This window comes from Pseudorca crassidens, chromosome 7 (genome assembly GCF_039906515.1).
Source record: "Pseudorca crassidens isolate mPseCra1 chromosome 7, mPseCra1.hap1, whole genome shotgun sequence".
Classification (NCBI taxonomy): domain Eukaryota; kingdom Metazoa; phylum Chordata; class Mammalia; order Artiodactyla; family Delphinidae; genus Pseudorca; species Pseudorca crassidens.
In genome coordinates, this window is record NC_090302.1 from 8,145,114 (window position 1) to 8,164,782 (window position 19,669).

Genomic DNA, 19,669 nt, shown 5'->3' on the forward strand with positions numbered 1-19,669 from the left:
CCAGGGGGGAGACTCCCTCCTCATTTGGATGAGTGCAAATCTGACCTTTTCATCCCTCCTTAGAACCATTTTATTGTCTTCTAAATGTAATTCAATTTCTTATTGGAAAATCCCATTGCCTACTTTCCTGAATCTTAACTGATTTCTTTCCCTTTGTTCTGAGCAAAGCAGTCCTGTCAGTTCTCCCCTCTGGCCTGATACAGCCCTTCTCTAGGGTGGGGTGAACTCAACAGTCCTAAAAAATCGTGGAGGGGCTTCCCTGGTGGCGCAGTGGTTGAGAGTCCGCCTGCCGATGCAGGGGACACGGCTTTGTGCCCCAGTCCGGGAAGATCCCACATGCCGCGGAGTGGCTGGACCTGTGAGCCATGGCCGCTGAGCCTGCGCGTCCGGAGCCTGTGCTCCGCAACGGAAGAGGCCACAACAGTGAGAGGCCCGCGTACCGCAAAAAAAAAAAAAAAAAAAAAAAAAAAAAAAATCGTTGAACTACACACCTCAGCTCAAGTTGGAAACAGAAATAGATGTAGAGACACAGAAGGCAAGAAACAGCACAGAAAATTCCAGGGATCCTATCTGGTATCATCCCAGTTGTGCAGGAAATTATAACTAGTGACTGGAGCCTTGGCAAAGTCACCCAGTGGCCTTGGGCATGGCACCTGTCCCCTAGACCTCTGCTTCCTCCATGGTCTCCAAGGACAAAATTTTTTTTGGCCGTGCCGCGTGGCCTGCAGGATCTTGGCAGTGAAAGTGCCGAGTCCTAACCACTGGACCACCAGGGAATTCCCTCCAACGACAATTTTCATAGCCAGTGACGCCAGGAAATTTAAAAGGGGAGGGGACAGAATAGATTTATTTTCTTTTCCTTATTCAAACTTTTCCTTACTTTTTATTTTGTTTTGAAATTCTAAATTTTTTTTTTTTGGATGGATGATACAGCATATCATTCAAATAGTCAAAGGTACAAAAAGGAGAAAAGCTTCCTTCCCACTCCAGGTCTCAGCATCCTTATTCCCCGCCCCAAAGCAAAGTTATGTTTCTTGTGATCTTTCCAGAGACATTTTATGCACTTATAAGCAAATACGAATATATTTTGATTTCCCTTTTATACTCAAAGATAGCAGAAGACTATATACATGAGTCTGCCTTGTACTTTTCCCACATATCTTTATATCCTGGACCTTATTCTGGACTGTGTTGGCACATAAGAGCTGCCCCATTGGCTAATTTGTTTTTTCAAAACTGCATAGTACTCCTTGTTGAAGAAGTACTGTCGTGTATTTGGCCAGTCTCCTACTGATGGACAGTTAGGTTTTCAATATTTTGCCATCACAAGTAATGTTACGGTGGGTAACATCATTTCTTCCATGTGTGAGCACATCTGATGGATAAATTCCGGGAAGTGCAATGGCTAGGTCAAAGGTGATTTGCATTTGACACTTTCATACAGATTGCCACGCTGTCCTCCAGAGGGACACTGACTGGTTTCCACCCCCATGCCCCTGCAGGGCATGAGCCAGCTGCTTCCTCACCAACACACACTGTTAGCCAACTTTGATCTTGCCAATTGCATGGGTGGAAAAGTGGATTCCCAGGGTAGTTATCATTTGCGTTTATTTTATTGTGAAGGAGGGTGAGCATTTTTCTTATGTTTAAAAGTCATTTGTATTTCTTTAGCGGTCCACTCCTCTCTTTTGCATCATTGCTTTTTATTTGAAAAGCCACAGATGTTTGTAGAAGAAAACAGAGAAATGTATAAAGGAGAAAATCAAAGGCATCTTAATAGGGCACCTGGAGAGCCACTGTGAGCCTTTTGTTAGCCACTGAGGTGTTCTCGTTCTCCATAAAGAACAATAGAAACAAAGCCATTGTCTGGAGAGCAAAGCAAAGAAAACAAGGGCACAGAGAAACTGGCAAGGAGGTCAGTGTCCACCCACGTGAGGCAGGTCTGCAGGCATGTGTGGAGGGTAAGTGAGGGGCCAGGGCTCCTGCTTCAACCCACACCCTCCCAAGGGGAAAGGATGTGAATCCATCCATTCCCTCATTCATTTGATGAGAAATTGTCTCTATGCCAGACCTGGGCTGGGTGCTGGGGACACTGTGTTCTGGGGACAGATGACAAGGCTCTGCTCTTGAAGTGCCCTGCCCAGGGGGCAAGAGAATAGTAAAGAATGAAACTTATGAAGAACGAATATTTGCAACCCCTGATTAGAGGCTGTAGGGGCAGGAGGCTGAGGCCCAGAGAGGGATAGAGGCAGCTTGGAGCCACACAAGAGGTCAGCAAAGGCACCATGCTGGGCTTTCTAAATTCAGATCTGCCTGAGTTACTGTCCCCTCTCCTGCCTCATCATGACAGCTGGAAAGGACTTCAGAAATTGGCCTTGGCCTCTTCCACCTCCATTTGTCTCTGTCTGAAACACCCTTCCCCTAAGCTCTTCCTCTTTGCTTTTTTGGGTGGGTTCTTTTTTGCGGTACGCGGGCCTCTCACTGTTGTGGCCTCTCCTGTTGCGGAGAACAGGCTCCGGATGCGCAGGCTCAGCGGCCATGGCTCACGGGACCAGCCGCTCCGTGGCATGTGGGATCTTCCCGGACTGGGGCACGAAGCCATGTCCCCTGCATCGGCAGGCGGACTCTCAACCACTGTGCCACCAGGGAAGCCCTTAGCTATTATTAAGCACTTATCCCTGTACTTGGCATTACAATCTCTCTCTTCTTTTAATAAATTCGTTTATTTTATTTATTTATTTTTGGCTGCGTTGGGTCTTCCTTGCTGTGCATGGGCTTTCTCTAATTGCCGCGAGCAGGGACTACTCTTCGTTGTGGTGCGCGGGCTTCTCATTGCGGTGGCTTCTCTTGTCGCAGAGCACGGGCTCTAGGCGTGCGGGCTTCGGTAGTTGTGGCACACGGGCCTAGTTGCTCCGCGGCATGTGGGATCTTCCCGGACCAGGGCTCAAACCCATGTCCCCTGAATTGGCAGGCGGATTCTTAACCACTGTGCCACCAGGGAAGGCCTGCAATCTCTTTTAAATCCTCACAAGAATTGTATGAATTAGAGATTATCCCCACTTTACAGGTAACGAAATGGAGGCTCACAGAGGGTAAGCAACTCACTCAGGGTGACACAGGCAGTATGCGGCAGAGCCAAGATACAAACCCAGGTTTTCTGCCTCTAACACGTGCCCCTACTCTCTACCACTTGTCTGGTCAATCTGCTGTCAATGCGCTGTGTGACCTTGGGCAATTCGCTTCCTCTCTCTGATCCTGACTCTCAGTCTCCTCCTTAGCAGAACAAGGGTTGAAATGAGTTCTGTCCCAGGTCATAATTTCTAGGGGGATCTTGATGAGGACAAGAGCCTCCAAAGGCCACCGCACTCCGGAGAGCCTGGACTAGAGGAGTCCTGCTGCCCCTTCGCCGCCCCCATCCAGGGTTCTATGGAGACCAAGGGAGGTTCAGTCTCATAGGCAGGTTTACGCAGAAGCCTAGCATTCAGAAGGGAGGTACATTTCTGATGGCCACACCAGGGTTCTGTCCCTCCGATATACATAAGGACTTCCCCACCTCTGAATATCAATTCATATCCAGTGACCTACAAGAAAATACTTTTCTGTCACTGGGTGAAAAGAAACTTGCCTTAAACAGAATTCCATATCCTCAGCAGCACAGCCTCTCCTTATCCTTGCCACCTTAGAAACGGGCCTCCCTTTGAGGCTGCAATTCTACTACTTCTAAAAATGACCCTGAGGAAACAAACAATTGGAACTGTGCTCAGAGCCCCACATGCTCTGTTTATCGCTCTCCAGTGGCAGGTGACACGGTTGATGACCTGACAACGCCCTCCTTCCTGAAACCCTTTGTTCTCTGGGCTTCCCCGACACCTCCCTCCCCATTCTCCTTCTTCCTTGCTGGCTGTGCCTTACTGGCCCCGCCTTCTCCCTTCCAATCTCCTCACCTTGGCGGCCAGGGGCTCACGCCTTTCTCCAAGGTGGTCCCTGCTGTCCTGGCTCTATGATGATGTCTGACTTTCAAATGTCCCTCTTCGCTGAGCTACCGACATGAGCATCTGGTGACCTCCTGATGTCTGCAGGCATTTCTGCCTTAAAACCTGCTGCTCCCCAGACCTTCCCAGCACAGAGGACAGCTCCACCATCCACCAAGGGGCTCAGGTCTAAAGCTGGACTTCACCCTGGGTTTCCCTCCCCATCACCCCTGAGGCCCCCCCACCCCAGCCTCTCCAGGAGCCACTCCCATCCCTCCAGTGGCATCTCAGGCTGCCACTGCAGGTCTACCCTCTAGCCTCCTTCCTGCTGTTCCTCTCGACCCTTACAACCATAACCATTCTCCATCATTTTTAAAGAAACCCAGATCTCGTCTCTCCTGCTTCAAATCTTCCAGTGGATTCCCACTGCACTTAGGATGAGGTCCACACTTCTGATCTTACCATCTCTAACCATTGCCGCCCCCAGCCCTGCTGTCCTCCTCTGATTCACAACCATGCCAAGCTCATGCCCACCCTTTGTGAAAGTCCACACCTGTGAGCACCTAGCGTTAAAAGTGCCCATTTAATCCTCCCAACAGCTTTAGGAGTACTGTGATTATCCTCCTTGTGAAGATGGTAAACTGAGGCACAGATGGGTTACGCAGCCAGCCAAAGGTCACACAGAGTGAATGCGTGACAGAGCCTCAGGGCCTTCGCACTGGGGTTCCTTCTGCCTGGAATGTTCTTCCCCTCAAAGTTCACGTGACCGATTCATGATCATTCCAGGTCTCTGCTCAAACGGCACCTTCTTGCCACATTCTTTTCACCATTTACCCTTTTGTACCTTTTGAATTTTGAACCACATGATTGTATTAGTATTTCAAAATAAACATTTTCTAAGAGTGTTATAAATCTCGATCTAAGAAGACTCTTAAGGGAACAAACCTGCTGATGAGACAGTATGGACAGTAGGATTCCATTTTTGTTAAAATAATTATAATTTAGAAAACAGCCTGAGTGTTACTTCCCCAGATGGTAACTGTACTGAGCTCTGAGCGGTGAGGCTAGAGGTGCTTTTTTAATATATACATATATTTTTTTTCTTTTTTAAAAATTTTATTTAGGGCTTCCCTGGTGGCGCAGTGGTTGAGAGTCCACCTGCCGATGCGGGGGACACGGGTTCGTGCCCTGGTCCGGGAGGATCCCACGTGCCGCGGAGCGGCTGGGCCCGTGGGCCGTGGCTGCTGGGCCTGCGTGTCCAGAGCCTGTGGTCCGCGGCGGGAGAGGCCACAGCAGTGAGAGGCCCGCGTACCGCAAAAAAAAAAAATTTATTTAGAGGTGACTTTTTTTTTTTGGTCGCACTGCATGGCTTACAGGATCTTAGTCCCCCAACTAGGGATTGAACCTGGGCCACAGTGCTGAGAGCTCCGGGTCCTAACCACTGGGAAGCCAGGGAATTCCCAAGAGGTGACTTTTACCTTCCTTTTACTTGTATGTGTCTTATAATTCTTCCCCCGGGAACATGCGTAAGTGGGAAGAAGAATGAATGATTTCTTCCACACTGGGTGGCTGGCACTTCAGAGCTCTCCTTGACCAACCGTCTCGGTCAGCAGTTGGGGACACTGAGGCCAGCAAGGGACCTGAATTGATCTGGAAGCAGATGTGGCTCCTGGATGCTCCTGGGGTGCTCCTGGGGTCCCCACTCATGGCCAAGAAGGCCCTTTGGAGGGCACCGGACATGTGGCCTGGGGTCTTGAGGTGGGCCACATCACAGAAAGGTTGGTTTCAGCTCTGCCACCTCTCCGAGGGGTCTGAATGCTCTCCAAGCTGGCCAAGCCCTTCTCTGCTCAAACTGAGAGCAGGTGTCTTACCAATTTTCAGAGGGAAAAAAAAGCGTGGAATATTTTTTCTCAATTTTTTATCACACTCTGCAACCACAATTGTCCTCAGCACCTGCTCCCTGGGGTATAAGATTAACTGAGCCTCTTCCTTGCCATTTTACAGGTGAGGAAACTGAGGACAAGAGGAGAGGAATCACCTGTGAAGGTCACCAACTAGCAAGTTGGTTCAAGGATTCAGCTCAGTTCTAGCTCCTTTTTTTTTTTTTGCGGTACGCGGGCCTCTCAGTGCCGTGGCCTCTCCCGTTGCGGAGCGCAGGCTCCGGACGCGCAGGCTCAGCGGCCGTGGCTCACGGGCCCAGCCGCTCGGCGGCATGTGGGATCTTCCCGGACCGGGACACGAACCCATGTCCCCTGCATCGGCAGGCGGACTCGCAACCACTGCGCCACCAGGGAAGCCCTCCAGCTCCTTTTGATTCCACACTTAGCCCCTCTGATCAAGCTGGGAATCCCTGGCTTTTTATTTTTTTATATAATATGGATTTTCTTAAATAACAGTTAATGTGAGTTCTTTCTAGACAGCAGCGCTGTGCAGAGACATTTACACGCATATATTTCGTTTGATCATCACACTCACCCCGTGAGGAAGGTTCTGTTCCGGGCAGGACCCATTTCTCAGGGGAGGCAACAAAGGTCTAACAGGGGAAGTGGCTTAGTCATTCACAGGAGTCTGTAACACCCCACGCTGCACCCAGGGCACCCCTGGACCCCGCCCCCACCTGCCCTGTGCCCTTGGACGTGCCTGGTCATCTGGTCAACTGGGCTCTGGCTTCGAGCCAGCTCTCAGTTCAAAGGGTGGCCCTGCTGGTGATGAGGAGTCCTGTGAAATGCCAACCCTCCCCAGCCCCTGGGGCCACCCTCAGTTTTCTCCCCCCTGGTGAGGGGGTCACACCGTGTGACAGGTCACCTCACCTCTCTAGGGTTCTGGCCTCTAGAGTAAGGGGGCCTGGGTGAACTTGCAGAGGCCATAGCTCCCAAACCCTGGCTTCTGGGGCTGCCCTTCCTCTGCTGCTGGGCAGAAGGCTCTGTCTGACACGAGGTCTGGGGAGAAGTGGCCTGCCAGGCGTGCAGCCCCTGGGAACGCTGGCTGAGCTGCTGCAGGGCGTCGGACGGCCATCCCGAAGAGGGAGGGAGGCACTGCCTCGTGGTGCCCATTCTACAGAGGAGGAAACCGAGGCTTGGTGAGGCTAAGCAACTTGTCTAGTGTCTGACAGAACCTAGACTCTTGTAGCCCAGCCCAGGGTTCCCATCTCCAGCTCTGGCTGGTCTCCACCAGGGACTGGCTCTGCAGCTTCCCAGCTGGCGGGCCTCGGCCTCGGCCAGTCTCCTCGCCCCCTGAAACCCTGTTTCCTCATCTATAAAGCGGGTGGACACAGTCCTTCCTGCCTCAGAGGGCCGGAGGAGGTGAATGAGGGAGGGCTGGGCCCAGAGCACAGAGCAAGGTCTCCACACATGAGCGAGGTTAGGAATCTTTAACAGGCCGAGTCCTTAAATGCTCTTAACTGCACCTTCCACATCTATGAAATGCAGATAATAATGGTCTCAGATCCATGAAACGCAGACGACAATGCGCACAGGGCCCAGCAGGTAGTAAGCACTTCGATCAATGTTGCCATTATTATTATTATCATTATTAATTATTATCATCAAAATGGAGCTAACAGCCCTTCCTCACAGATCAGTCCGGAGAGTTAAATCAGAAGAAAACCAGTGGGTGTACGGGGCCTGGCACGCAGGAGGACCCTTGAGACGGCCTCTGCCACCTCCCACGCCGGCCGCCGGGTCTCCCCTAGAGACCTCCCTCCAGAACTTCCCACGCCCACACTGGGTGGGAGCTTCTGTGACGCCTCCAGCTGGACGGAAGGGGGGCTATGAGGCCTGTGGCGGGGGGGGGGCGGCCCTTGACCACCCCAGGCCTTCAGAACAAGGCTTATGATGACAAGATTTTTCCCTTGGGGCCCCGCAAAGTGTGGGGTTAATATCATCACTAATGGCCTTGGATCCCTGGGGGCTATTTACACCCTTTGTACAAAGGAAGAGTTTAGAGAGGCAGGCCCCCTGTCCAAGGTCACCGTGTTCTCCTACCTGGAAGGAGGCAGCTCTAGCCGAGAGAGGACCCCCGCATGGGCCCGGCCGCTCCATGGGTGCTTCCCACCAGAGCTTCTCAGCCACTGGCCAGGAGGTAGCCAGGGACCTGGTACCTCTCATCCCTGGGCTTTCCGCTCCATGACCGGCAGGGGCACGAAGTGACACATAGGTGTGGGTACCCCTGCCAAGCCTGCCCTGGGCTGGGCCAGAGAGGGGATGGGGAAGTCGGGGGGATTTCTAAGACCTCGTAGCCTTCTCCCACCCTGATGTTGGGTGAGGGGGGGTGGGGAGTGTGCTGGGAGGCAGGTCTTCCCTGATAGGTCTCTGCTCTCATCCCGGGATCAGCCCAGGGATCTCTCGGCCTCCCTGGCTGTTTTCTGAGCGCAGGACTAGTCAGGACCTCCCTGTGAGTTAAATAACAACCGGCGGAGGTTAAAGGTGAGCAGGCAGAACGGGGTGTGTAGGGAGGGGGCACTTGGGAGACTTCCGGACCTTGGGGCTGGGCTTTCTGCCCAGTGGGGCTGGCTTTATCTGGCCTCTCTTATCACAGCCCACCCCTCTCCTTACCTCTCCTTACCGTTACGGCCATTTCCCTGGCCCTGCCGAGCTGGGATCCCTGGGGAGGGGGGATAGGACACGGGGTGCCCTTGACCTAAGGCGTCCAAGCCTGCCAGGGTGAGGGCTGTGTCACCAAATCATTTGATCAAAAAGATGCCAGGACACAGACCCAGTCCTCGGCCTGCAGGGTGACATCGAGGGCCTGTCCAGACGAGCTGGCAAAGGCCGTTCCCATTTCCACAGCCTTTCCAGCCACCTGCTTGACCGCTAGCTGACTCACTCCTGCACTTGGGAGACTCCCAGGTGCCAGGCTGCCTCCGGGTGATGCCTCCACAAGGCCCTGCCCTCTGGGAGCATTTATTCCTGGCTCCGCACCTCCCTCCACAGATGGGGATGACACCACATCACCCCAGGGTGCAAGGCTGAAGGGGTCATACCCACACCTACCCGGCTAGTCCCAGCCTCCTCTCTGGGGTGTTCTATGGGGAGATGGGGGGGTGGGGAGAGCTCAGAGCCAGAAGCTCCAGGGTTTAGGGCCTGTTTTGGTCGTTTTAAAATACAGTTTAATTGCATGAGTAAAAATATTAATTCAGGAAATATAAGAAAACACAGAGAAGCATAAAGGACAGAACCACCCCAAATAACCTTGGGTAACGTTTCAGTGTGATTGCTTCCATCACACTCCTGCAGAAGCAGGAGATATTTCATAACCTGCTCTTTCCATCTGTTGTCTTTGTGTTGTTGTTATTGTTTTAATATTTATTTTATTTATTTGGCTGTGCCAAGTCTTAGTTGTGGTACGCAGGATCTTTAGTTGCTGCGTGTGGGATCTAGTTCCCTGACTAGGGATGGAACCCGGATCCCCTGAATCGGGAGCGTGGAGTCTTAGACACTGGACCACCAGGGAAGTCCCAATCCACCTGTTGTCTTTGGAACGTCTTTCTGTCATAGTGTATATACTTCGTCCTTTCACGTGGCGGCCCAGCATCCCATCACAGGGCCGTGCTCTACCTGTGCCACCCAGATCCTGGCCAGCAAGGCAGCATCGCCCATCAGCTTGTTAGAGGTGCCCCACCCAGACCTGTGAGTCAGGGGTCGGATGTGCAGTGACTCTGCACGCTCTAACTTATTGAAGCTGGTGGAGGTTTATGCTTTTCCACCTTTTCCCCAAGCAAGGCTGCCCTGAACATCATGGACACACTGGGTGGAGGTAGCAGAGAACAGGGTTGGAGCATGGCCTTTCAGGTTCTAGTCCTGGTGTGGCCACTGTACACTGGGCCACGTGGCTCTTCTGTGTACAGGACAAGAATCAACACGTGCCCTCTCTAGTGGGTCATTCCATGACGTGCTGGCTCCCGTCTTAGAATATACAAGACCAGCTCCTTCCCTAATCCTCCTTTACTGTAGATTACTGCTACTTCTTGTCTTTGGTCCCCTTCCTCCTGTTCTCCAGTGAGCCTACTCCTCTCGGCAGGGCTTCATCCAAAGCAATCCACCCAACGGCTCTTGCCAAAGTCATCACTGAGGTCAGTGTGGCTAAACCTGACGGTCAGTCTTCACCCCCATCTTCCTGGCCCATCGAAAGCACTTGTCTAGGTGATCACTACCATGTCTCAAAAACACCCTCTGTCCCTTAGCTTCTGGAACTCACTCTTCCTATGGTCTCTCTCTCTCTCTTTTTTTTTTTTGGCCATGCCGTGCAGCTTGTGGGACGGCCATTACCCTACATTACCCTACATGTAAGCTTGTTGAACACTGGAGTGTCCCAGTGGACCACGTCTCCCTACTCCGCTCTTCCCACGTGATCTCATCCTGCGTTGGGACTTTAAAAACCACCAGGCTGGCAACTCCCAAAGGTGTGTTTAGACTCTGGGGGGCTCTGAATTATATATATAGTTCAGGTATATACCTGCCAACTCAACCTGGATGTCCATCTGTCAACCTCCCATTTACCATTGAAAAACCGTGCTCCAGGGACTTCCCTGGTGGTCCAGTGGTTGACTGTGCCTTCCACTGCAGGGGGCACAGGTTCGATCCCTGGTCCCTGGTCGGGGAACTAAGATCCCACATGCACGTGGCGTGGCCAAAAGAAAAACAAAAACTGCCCAAAAACCACAATCCAGCCTGACCAGCTGCAGCCTTCTCTGTCTCAAGGATGGTAGCTCCGTCCTCCTTCCAGCCAAAGCCTAGGACTCTCAACTCCTCATTCATTCAAACTCACATCCAATCTGAATGATTTGCCCTCACAGTAACCTATACATCCAAGCACTCCTCACCACCAGCTTCATGACCAGCTTGGTCCAGGCCACCATCATCTTCTGCCCAGATTATTACAATAGCCCTAACCAACCTCCCTGCTTCCATCTTTACCTCCTTAGTTTTTCTCAACATAGTCACTGTGAGTTTTTTCATTTTTTATTGGTATTTTTTTAAATTTATTTTTTATTGAAGTATAGTTGAATCACAATGCTGTATTAATTACTGTTGTACAGCAAAGTGGCTCAGTTATATATATATGTGTGTGTATATATATATATGTATATATTCTTTTTCATATTCTTTTCCATTATGGTTGATCACAGGGTATTGAATATAGTTCCCTGTGCTATACAGTAGGACCTTGTTGTCTACCCATTCTGTATATACTAGTTTGCATCTGCTAATCCCAAACTCCCAATGCAACCCTCTCCCACCCCTGCCCCCTTGGCAACCACCAGTCTATTCTCTACGTCCCTGATTCTTTTTGTTTCATAGATAGGTTCATTTGTGTCTTCTTTTAGGTTCTACATGTAAGTGATAACATATGCACTTGTCTTTCTCTTCCTGACTTACTTCACGTAGTATGATAACCTCTAGTTGCACCCATGTTGCTGCAGATGGCATTTCGTTTTTTTATGGCTGAGTAGTATTCCACTGTAGATACGTACACCTTTATCCATTCATCTGTTGATGGACATTTAGATTGTTTCCGTGTCTTGGCTATTGTGAATAGTGCTGCTATGAACATAGGGGTGCATATATCTTTTTGAATTATAGTTTTGTCTGGATATATGCCCAGGAGTGGGATTGCTGGATCATATGGTAGTTCTATTTTTAGTTTTGAGGAATCTCCATACTGTTTCCCACCGTGAGTTTTTAAAAATCATGATTGTGTCCCCCTCTGTGGAGTACTCTGAAGGCTTCCTAGGCTCGGGGCTAGAATAGATTCTCCTTCAGAGCCTCCAGAAGGAAACAACCCTGCCGATGACACCTACAGATTTCAGAAATTCACCTCCAGATCTGAGAAAATAAGTTTGTTATTTTAAGCCACCATGTTTGGCAGCCCCAAGAAACAAATACTAGTCAAGATTTTTTTTCTTACTTTCACTGGCCTTTTGTGAAGCTGTGGTCTAAGTTAATACCTACAAGCAAAGGAGAGTTGTGGTAAAAGGTTTTGCCAACGTTCCTTCCCAGGTCCCTCTAAGAGGACTCCCACCCGACAGAATGTAGAATTTGCCTCATGCGTGGCTGTCCCCAACTTCAGACTCGCAGGAAATGTATCCCCCAGAATGTGCTGCTCCTCCAAGGGTCCCAGCTCTGAACCCTCACGATCCAATCTTCCACTAACTATTCTGTCCTCCTGCCCACCTGCCACCCTAATCCAGGCTACTGCCACCTCCCCAAGCCCCTGGGGATCCTTCAGCTTCTCTGGTCATTTCCTCTCTTGCACCCTCTGTTCAGCAGCCTGAGAAGTTTTGCAAGTTACAGATTTGACTACTGTCATTCCACTGAGTAGGAGCCTCTGCAGCCTCCCGTGCTCGTGAGTCAAGTCTGAACGTGTGTCAGCCGCAGCGGACTGTGCCTCCACCCCCACGCCCCCCCCACCCCAGTCACCGCTGCAGATGTAGCTCACAGCAGGCCACCTCCAGTTCCCTCATCAGCAGACTAAGCCCCATTTCTCATGTCTCCCCACTTCCTCGGACACTGAGTGGAGAGGAGGAGCAAGGGAGCATCATGGTACCTGCCCGGCGGGGAGCATGATGGCAAATGTTCTGGAAGGTACTCAAGAGAAAAACAGAGAAGACAAAGTCCTCTGAAGGTACGTCACGGGACATGAACTGGGTCAAAGAAAAGAACCAAGACTTGACAGATCAAATCTCAAAGGTCAGCTACAGGGTTAAGAGCTGGGGGTCTGAACATAGCACAGAGCACACAGTCATTTACTGAAAAAGAGTCAACTTTAATTGTTACTGACCAATCTGCAACCAGGAATGTCTCTGAACAACTGAACAAACACGATAAAATTGTCCTATTGAAGAAACCAAGAGTTTCTGCCAGCCCCAGAGCTTCTGAGGGTTAGGCCAAGAGCAGCCCATTCCCAAGGCTGGTTCTGTCCCCCACGCCAGCTTCTCATCCCGTGAGAAGGGCTGGGGATGGGTGAGGGACCTGTCCCCTCCTCCCAGCATGCTGGGATCTCTTAGAAAGTCACCGGTGGGGTGCGCCTTTCCTCCCATCTCACTCCTGTCCTAAGGTAAATGGAGACCCTCTGGGCATCACCCCAAAAGCCAGGGAACGAAGTGAGGCAGCCCAAGTGCCTTCCCGGACTCTCAGCCAAAGCTCTGCTCCAGTCTGCTCAGCTGGTTCCTGATGCCCAGGGTGGGGATTAAATAAAATATGCACTAGAGAAAAAACTCAAATGCCCCCAAATCTCCACAACACAAGTCACAGAGCAGAAGGAAAAATAAAACAACGGCCCTAATGAGAAGCAGCAGCGGCCGGCCCTCAGAAGACGCGTTCAAACTCCGTCTGGTTGGTGGCGGCGGGATTGCGGCTCTGGTTGGTGGACTGCTGGGTGATCTGGCTGCCCTTCCGGCGCGGTGGTGCTAGGTACTCAAACATGGACGTCAGGTGGGTGGAGAGCATGCCCTTGAGGTCCGAGGGCATGGGGTCGGACCAGAAGAAGTCGTGGTTCAGGGCGTCATCACTGTCGATGCGCTGGGCGGGATCCAGCACCAGCAACTTGTCGATGAGGTCCAGTGCGTAGGGGTCACGCACATAGGCCTTCAGCCTGTCCTTCACCTTCCGCTTCTGGCCCTTGACCAGGTCCAGTTTCTCAAACAGCTCGTACTTGTCCACATTTGGCCACACCTGGGGTGGGAGGCATGGAAAAGAGGATGTAGTCAGTTCAGGGGGTGCGAGGCTGGTCCACCGGTCAAGCACTTGAAGGGACTAAACGCTCTCCGTTCAGAAGCTCCCAGACCGCCCCTGGAGGGCAAACTTGACCCCTCCAAGGTGAAAGCAGCAGGAACAACATAGTTGGCAAACGCCAAGTACCGGGCTCTTTGACACGAGTTGTCTGGCGTATGTGCACCAAGCCTGATAGAACCACAGTTGTCTCACAGCAGAGCAGCTCAGCTCTCAAGTGAGGGGCTCAGACGCTCTCCCCAAAGCCACAGAACTAAAGGGATGCAGCCGAGACTTGAACAGTCTGTGTGGCTCTAAACAGCAGACCCCAACCAACCACCAGCAACCTCTCCAGAATGGAGCTTTTCCTCTATCCAGCAACCACCCCTCCCCTGCCAGGGAGACTTGTCTGCAGCCCGACTCCGTACCTCAGGAGTGATGGAGCCACAGAGCTGGCTGATGAGGGCAAGCTGGTGCTGCTCTGTGTTGCCCTGCATGATAGGGCTGCGGGTCCACATCTCTGCCATGATGCACCCAGCGCCCCACAGGTCAATGGGGGGGCCGTAGTCCCGCTCCCCTGAGAAGAAGAGCACACCAGGAGGGCCCCTTGAGCCCGACAGCCTCCTGAGAGGCAATGCCCCCGGGCCGGGGGCTCAAGAAGCCCTGGCAGCGGGGGGCTGAGGCCGGGTAAGTGCCCAGCCCCTGCTTCCCTCTGCCAGCTCGGGAGAGTCCTCACCGAGCAACAGCTCCGGGGGCCGGTACCAGAGCGTCACCACACGGTTGGTGTAGCGGTTGGGCTGGCTGTTCTTGGCCAGGCTGAAGGCCCGGGCCAGCCCAAAGTCTGCCAGCTTCAGAACTCCATCGCGGGTGATGAGCACATTAGCCGCCTTCATATCCCTGTGCAGGATCTGCAGGAAGCACAAAGGCGAGGGTTCCCGAGGGTCCTTTAGCCACACCCACCCCACAGTGAGAGCAAAGGCCAGCCCAAGCCTTGGTCTCTCCTCCCCTACTCTGGCCCCCACCTTGTTCCTGTGGATGTAGTAGAGACCATTGAGCAACATCTGCATGACCCTCTTGATCTCAGACAGTGTGAACTTGACTAAGACGTTGCTCAGCAGCCCGGCAAGGTCATGCTCGCAGAAGTCAAACACCAGGTATATACTGCCTTTGCAGCGGTTATAGGGGGAAGCTGAGACCGGAAGAATGAGGGGGACAGAGAGGGACAAGAAAAAAATCAAAAATCTCATATGCAACTCACTTTCCCACAAGCAGCTCCTACCCTCTCCAACCTATGGACCCCTGGATATCCAGGTGCGAATTCCTTCACAGGTAAAATATTTTCTGAGCACCTTCTCTGGGCTGGGTACTGCGGCAGGCCCCGAGGAGGCACCTGCTCTGATGAAAGGGCCACAGAAAGCAGTCACACTTGGTACGTCTGGGTTAAGAAGAGGCAATGTAAGTATGTCCAGTTCCAACTTTTGCAAACAAAACCTTAAGCAATAAGCCTCATTTCCTCCATCTGAAAATGGGGATGAGATCCGAACAACTTACCTTTGGTTCGACAGATCTCAATCAAGTTGACCACATTCTCGTGTTTTAGAAGCTGGAGGATCTTGATTTCCCGCAAGGCTGTAATGGGGAACTGGGTGGGAAAAAGACAGGAGAAGGTCAGAAGTGGGTGAGCGCACCACAAACCAAGGAACTGGCCAGGGAGTCCACAGGAAGGGTCAAAGGTTGGGAGACAGAGTAAGAGCGTAGGCTCTGAAATTAGCTGTCTCAAATGCCACATTTGTAAAATGGGTGTAATAGTATGTATCCCTCAAGGGGCTGGTTTCAGACAACGAATTGAAATAGCGATACTTCACACAAATGCTCTATTACTAGTTACTAAATGCTCCAACCTTATAAGTTTTTTCAACCTTATAAGTTTTAGCTCTATGCCTGTGTTTAACTGTGAGATGGTTAACAAATACAAAAATAAAGAAGCAAGTCTCTTGAAAGCTGGACCAGAGCTAAGATGGCGTGGGGGGTGGAAGGCACTGTTGTTTTTCAAGTGAATACGTCACCCTTTTAAAGTCATTGCATATAACTTATTATTATTTTACATTCAACAAAATTAAACCCTAAAGAAAAAGTGCTCAAAGCCTTCCTAACTTCAGGAACCAAGGTGCACTCCGTGCAAGCATGGGCTCCCCCTCCTGCCACCAACCATATTCACCTATGAATGAACTATGAAGCAGCTTTAAAACATTTGAATTAAAAGATTTAACTTGGAAGTCAAATTCCCTGGAATATGGAAATTTCCAAACACGTAAACTGAACCTATACGTGAGAGTCCCAGAAGCAGCAGGGTGGAAACCCAACCTCACGCCCAAGGGAGCTGGCCGACCTGCCCACCCCACCCGTACTCACCCCCTCCTTCTCATTCTCCATCAGTACCTTCTTCAGAGCCACTTTTTGGCCGGTCTTGCGATGCTTTGCCTTAAACACCTCCCTGCAGGCCGAGAGGGGGACCCAAGAGGACTCTTCAGGCCATTTCCGCAGGGCCCGCCCCTCCCCCACCAGAGGACAGGAAAGGGAATCCGGGCGGGGCTGGGCCGGGTACCCAGGGCACTCGGCTACCCCACCACGCGGTGTCTTCGGTCCCTCTCCGAGCCTCTACCTCCTTCCCTCTGCCCCTTCTCCTCACCCGGGAGTCTCACGGAGAGATACCGTTCCACTCACATGCTCCTCTCTGCAACCCCTCCCTGCCCCCCATCAAGGGCCTCAAGCTCCTCCCCGCGAGCCAGCTCTGTCAGGCTCGGGCGGGCTGCGGCGCGGCCTAGCGAGACCACGGGACAAGTCTGTGACTAAATGGCTTCCCCACCAACTGGGCCCGGGCCTGGGCGTCCCAACGTCTGCCCGGAGGGGTGCAGGCTTAGGGCTCCCGGTCCCTGGGGGCCAAGCCTTACCCGAAGGTGCCTTGGCCGATTTTAGCGAGCTTCTCATATTTGGACACCTCATCACAAAAGGGGCATTCCACCGAGTCGTACTGCTTTGCCATGGCCGCCTCCAGTGCGCCGCCGCCACCTCCAGCCGCCGCCGCCGTCGCTGCTCCCGCTCCGGGTCCCGCCGCCGTGCTCCAGGCCCCTCCGCGGCCGCGCCACTTCCGCCTCCACGTCCACTTCCGGCCTCGCGGCGCCGACCCCACCTCTTCCGCCCGCCGCCCGCCGCCAGGCCCCCTGGGACTTGTAGTTCCCGAGAGGCCAGGAGGAGCTGGAGCTGCAGAGGCGCCTCCGCCACCGCCGCTGCCCCCGCCTCCGCCGCCGCCACTGCTGGCGGCGGCCCCGATCGGGGGCGCGGGGAGCCGGGGCGCCGGGGCTGGGGCTCGGGGTGGTCCGTCCCGCTGCATCGGCTCGGGCCGCCGCCGCTGCCGAAGCCGCTGCCGCTCTGGCGCCCGATCCGGGGCCAGCCGCAGTGCCCTGCTCCTCCTCCTCCGACGGCACCGCCTCCGCCAGGCTGCGCTGGGCGCGGGGCGGGGGGGCGGCCCCCGAGCCGCGGCCTGGGGGCTCCCTGGCCGGGCCCGGGCCCGGGGCGGCCGGGCGAGGGGGCCGGACGGGAAGAGCCGATGAGGAGGCGGCCCGAGAGCCCGGGAGGGGGCGCGTTATAAAGGGGGAGGTGCCCCAGCCTCGCCCTCCCCTCCCCCTCCTCCCGCCCCCTCGCTCCTCCCTCCCACCCTTCGCGGCCGCACCTGCCGCCGCCGCCGCCGCCGCCGCCGCCGCCGCCGCCGCCCGCCGCTGCCCGCTGCCGCCGCCCGCTCCCTGTCCGCCCGCCGCCCTCGGCGCGTCACCGCCCGCGGCCCCTCCTCCGCCTTCGGAGGTGGGGCCCCGCGCTCTACACCTGGCTGCGAGGCGACTCGCCGCGTGCCTCAGTTTACCTACACATGCTAGCTGCCGTGGGGAGCCCCTTCCTCCCCAGCTCGGGGTGCAGCCCCTCACAGGCGAAGGCGGGAGGTGCCGAGGGAGCGGCCTCCGGCCTGGGGAGGAGAGAACGGCCGCCACCGCCGCCTCCCCGGGCCCCTGCTACCCGCCGTTGATATGGCAACTGACAGCCGCCAGGGGGCGCGGCGACATTGGAGGTGGCGAGCGAGCAAAGCCCAGGCCTTCCATCCCTGGACCCCCTGTTCTCCGGGAGGCAGGGATGAAACCCACAGGACCCCCGTCCCCCCTGAGCTGAGCTCGAGCTGGTCGCGCCCCGGGTCAGTAGTCACAAAAGTAGCTAGCATTTACTCTGCACCCTTGTGTGCTCAGGAAGTGCTGGGAGTTCCTGCTGAATCCTGAATCAACAGCCCCATAATCAGGATCACTAACCAATTTTACAGAAGAGCACATTGAGGCTCAGAGAGGTGAGGTCATTTGCTCAAGGTCACACAGTGACAAAGCTGGGACTCGAACCTTGTCTGAGTCTGAAGAGGGTGCTCTTGACTCAGGCTATTTACAGTCTGTCCAGGAGGACAGCAGTCGTGCTGTTTGAGGCCTGTTGTCCTTATGTGCCAGGCACCAAGCCCACCATTCACCCATCTCCTTCTCTGGTCCTGTGCCCCCTTTCCCTACCCTGGCCCTTCCCCAGCATCTTTCTGATACCTTTCTGGCTCCAGGAGCCTCCTCTTTCTTCCTCCAGCCCTACTCAAAAGCCAGCCCCCAACAAGGCTGTCTTTCCAACTCCTCTGCACCTCTTCAATCTGCCCCTCCTCTCCAGTCCTCTGCCAATGGATCCTGAGTCCTGTCCTCCCCAGTCTGCCCTCTCCATCTGTCCCCCTCGGAGCACCCACCAGATCATTCTGAAGCGGAGTCTGTATGTATTTCCCTCCACTGTCTTCAGGAAAAACAAAATTGTGACATTTGGGGCTCTTTCCATCTTCCCTTGTAGGTTGTGGCCACACTGTTTCCTACCCCCGGGCCTCCCTGCCTTCGGGGCTGTGCTCTCTGATTGCACCCCAGTACCTTTCCCCGGTTGCTCTCCACCTCTTAGCTCACATGGCTTGGCCTTGAAGCTTCCTTGTAGGAGCAGTCAGGAATGGGTCTGGTGATCCTCGTGTCCCAAGAGACCCTGTTCTGCCATGGGGGACCCTTCCAGGTAAGGTCTTGAGGGTCAGATGAGGAGCAGAGAGCACTCTCCTGAAGGCAGTGTAGACCAGCAGGGGTTTGAGGCATGTCGGGGAGTGATCTGGGGTCAGCTTCACGGGCACACTATTAGAAGCAGAGTGGCCATTGGCTAAATTGGGGGTGGGGAGGGCAAGGAGGGAGAAAATAACAATTGTAGTAAGTACAATTTATCAAGGGAAAATCAATGGTCCAAGCTGTACGCTTCCCACTTTATGGGAATTATCTCAATTCTCACTCAGCAATATTACACTATTATTACCTCTATTGTACTCAGAAGGACTGAAATTCAGAAGTGCCGTCACTGGCCAGGGTCAAATAGCCGGCCAGTTGCCATACTGATATTTGAACCGGGTCAGTCTGGTGCCAACCCCAAGCAATTACCCGTGTCAGGACCCTACCCATCTGGGCTGAGGGTGGAGTTAGGGCACAGTCTTGTCACAGCACCACTGGCTGGGTGCCTTGGATGCCGGTGGGAGGTGTGGGAGGGGATAGTAGCATTGGAGGGGGTAGGTCTGCCATGGGCTTGTGTGGCTTCCACCATCAGACTCTCAGGCTGGGGCCCCTACTTGTTTCTCATGAGCCCTCGCTAAGTCACATCCTGTGGGCAGAGGCCTCAGCAAAAGTTCCGGTGGTGTCACCTCCTCCACCCCACCATCCCTGGCCTGAACCCTGACATCGCCAGTCACTTCCCCTCAGGGCCTCAGGCCCTCAGCCCTTCCTTGGGGAGGAATGCAGGCAGGAGCAGTCAGAAGCCCTTCAGCAGGCTGCCCAGGTGAAAGTGAGAAGAAATTAGGTCCTAGCCAGAGACAATTTCTCACTGACTTTGACTTCTGATTTGCTGGTTTGA

At 53.7% G+C, this 19,669-nt stretch overlaps 1 protein-coding gene across 1 annotated transcript; it reads right to left on the bottom strand.

Annotated features, from left to right (window-relative positions):
* Positions 1–12,713: 12,713 nt before the first annotated feature.
* On the bottom strand, positions 12,714–17,318 carry CDK9 (cyclin dependent kinase 9). Its single transcript, XM_067743224.1, has 7 exons — positions 16,630–17,318; positions 16,091–16,172; positions 15,230–15,320; positions 14,701–14,867; positions 14,415–14,586; positions 14,107–14,255; positions 12,714–13,642 (listed from the first exon to the last, which is right to left on the bottom strand). The coding sequence occupies exons 1-7, from the start codon at positions 17,067–17,069 to the stop codon at positions 13,277–13,279; spliced, it is 1,467 nt and encodes a 488-aa protein (XP_067599325.1). The 5' UTR covers positions 17,070–17,318; the 3' UTR covers positions 12,714–13,276.
* Between the last annotated feature and the right edge of the window lie 2,351 nt (positions 17,319–19,669).

Excerpts from the sequence above, each read along its gene's own strand:
- CDK9 (XM_067743224.1), bottom strand. The coding sequence starts at position 17,069 with ATGCAGCGGGACGGACCACCCCGAGCCCCAGCCCCGGCGCCCCGGCTC. Across the intron at positions 15,321-16,090 it reads TGGAGAATGAGAAGGAGGGG|TTCCCCATTACAGCCTTGCG; the intron begins GTGAGTACGGGT and ends TTTCCCACCCAG. Across the intron at positions 14,256-14,414 it reads GCCCCCGGAGCTGTTGCTCG|GGGAGCGGGACTACGGCCCC; the intron begins GTGAGGACTCTC and ends TCTTCTTCTCAG.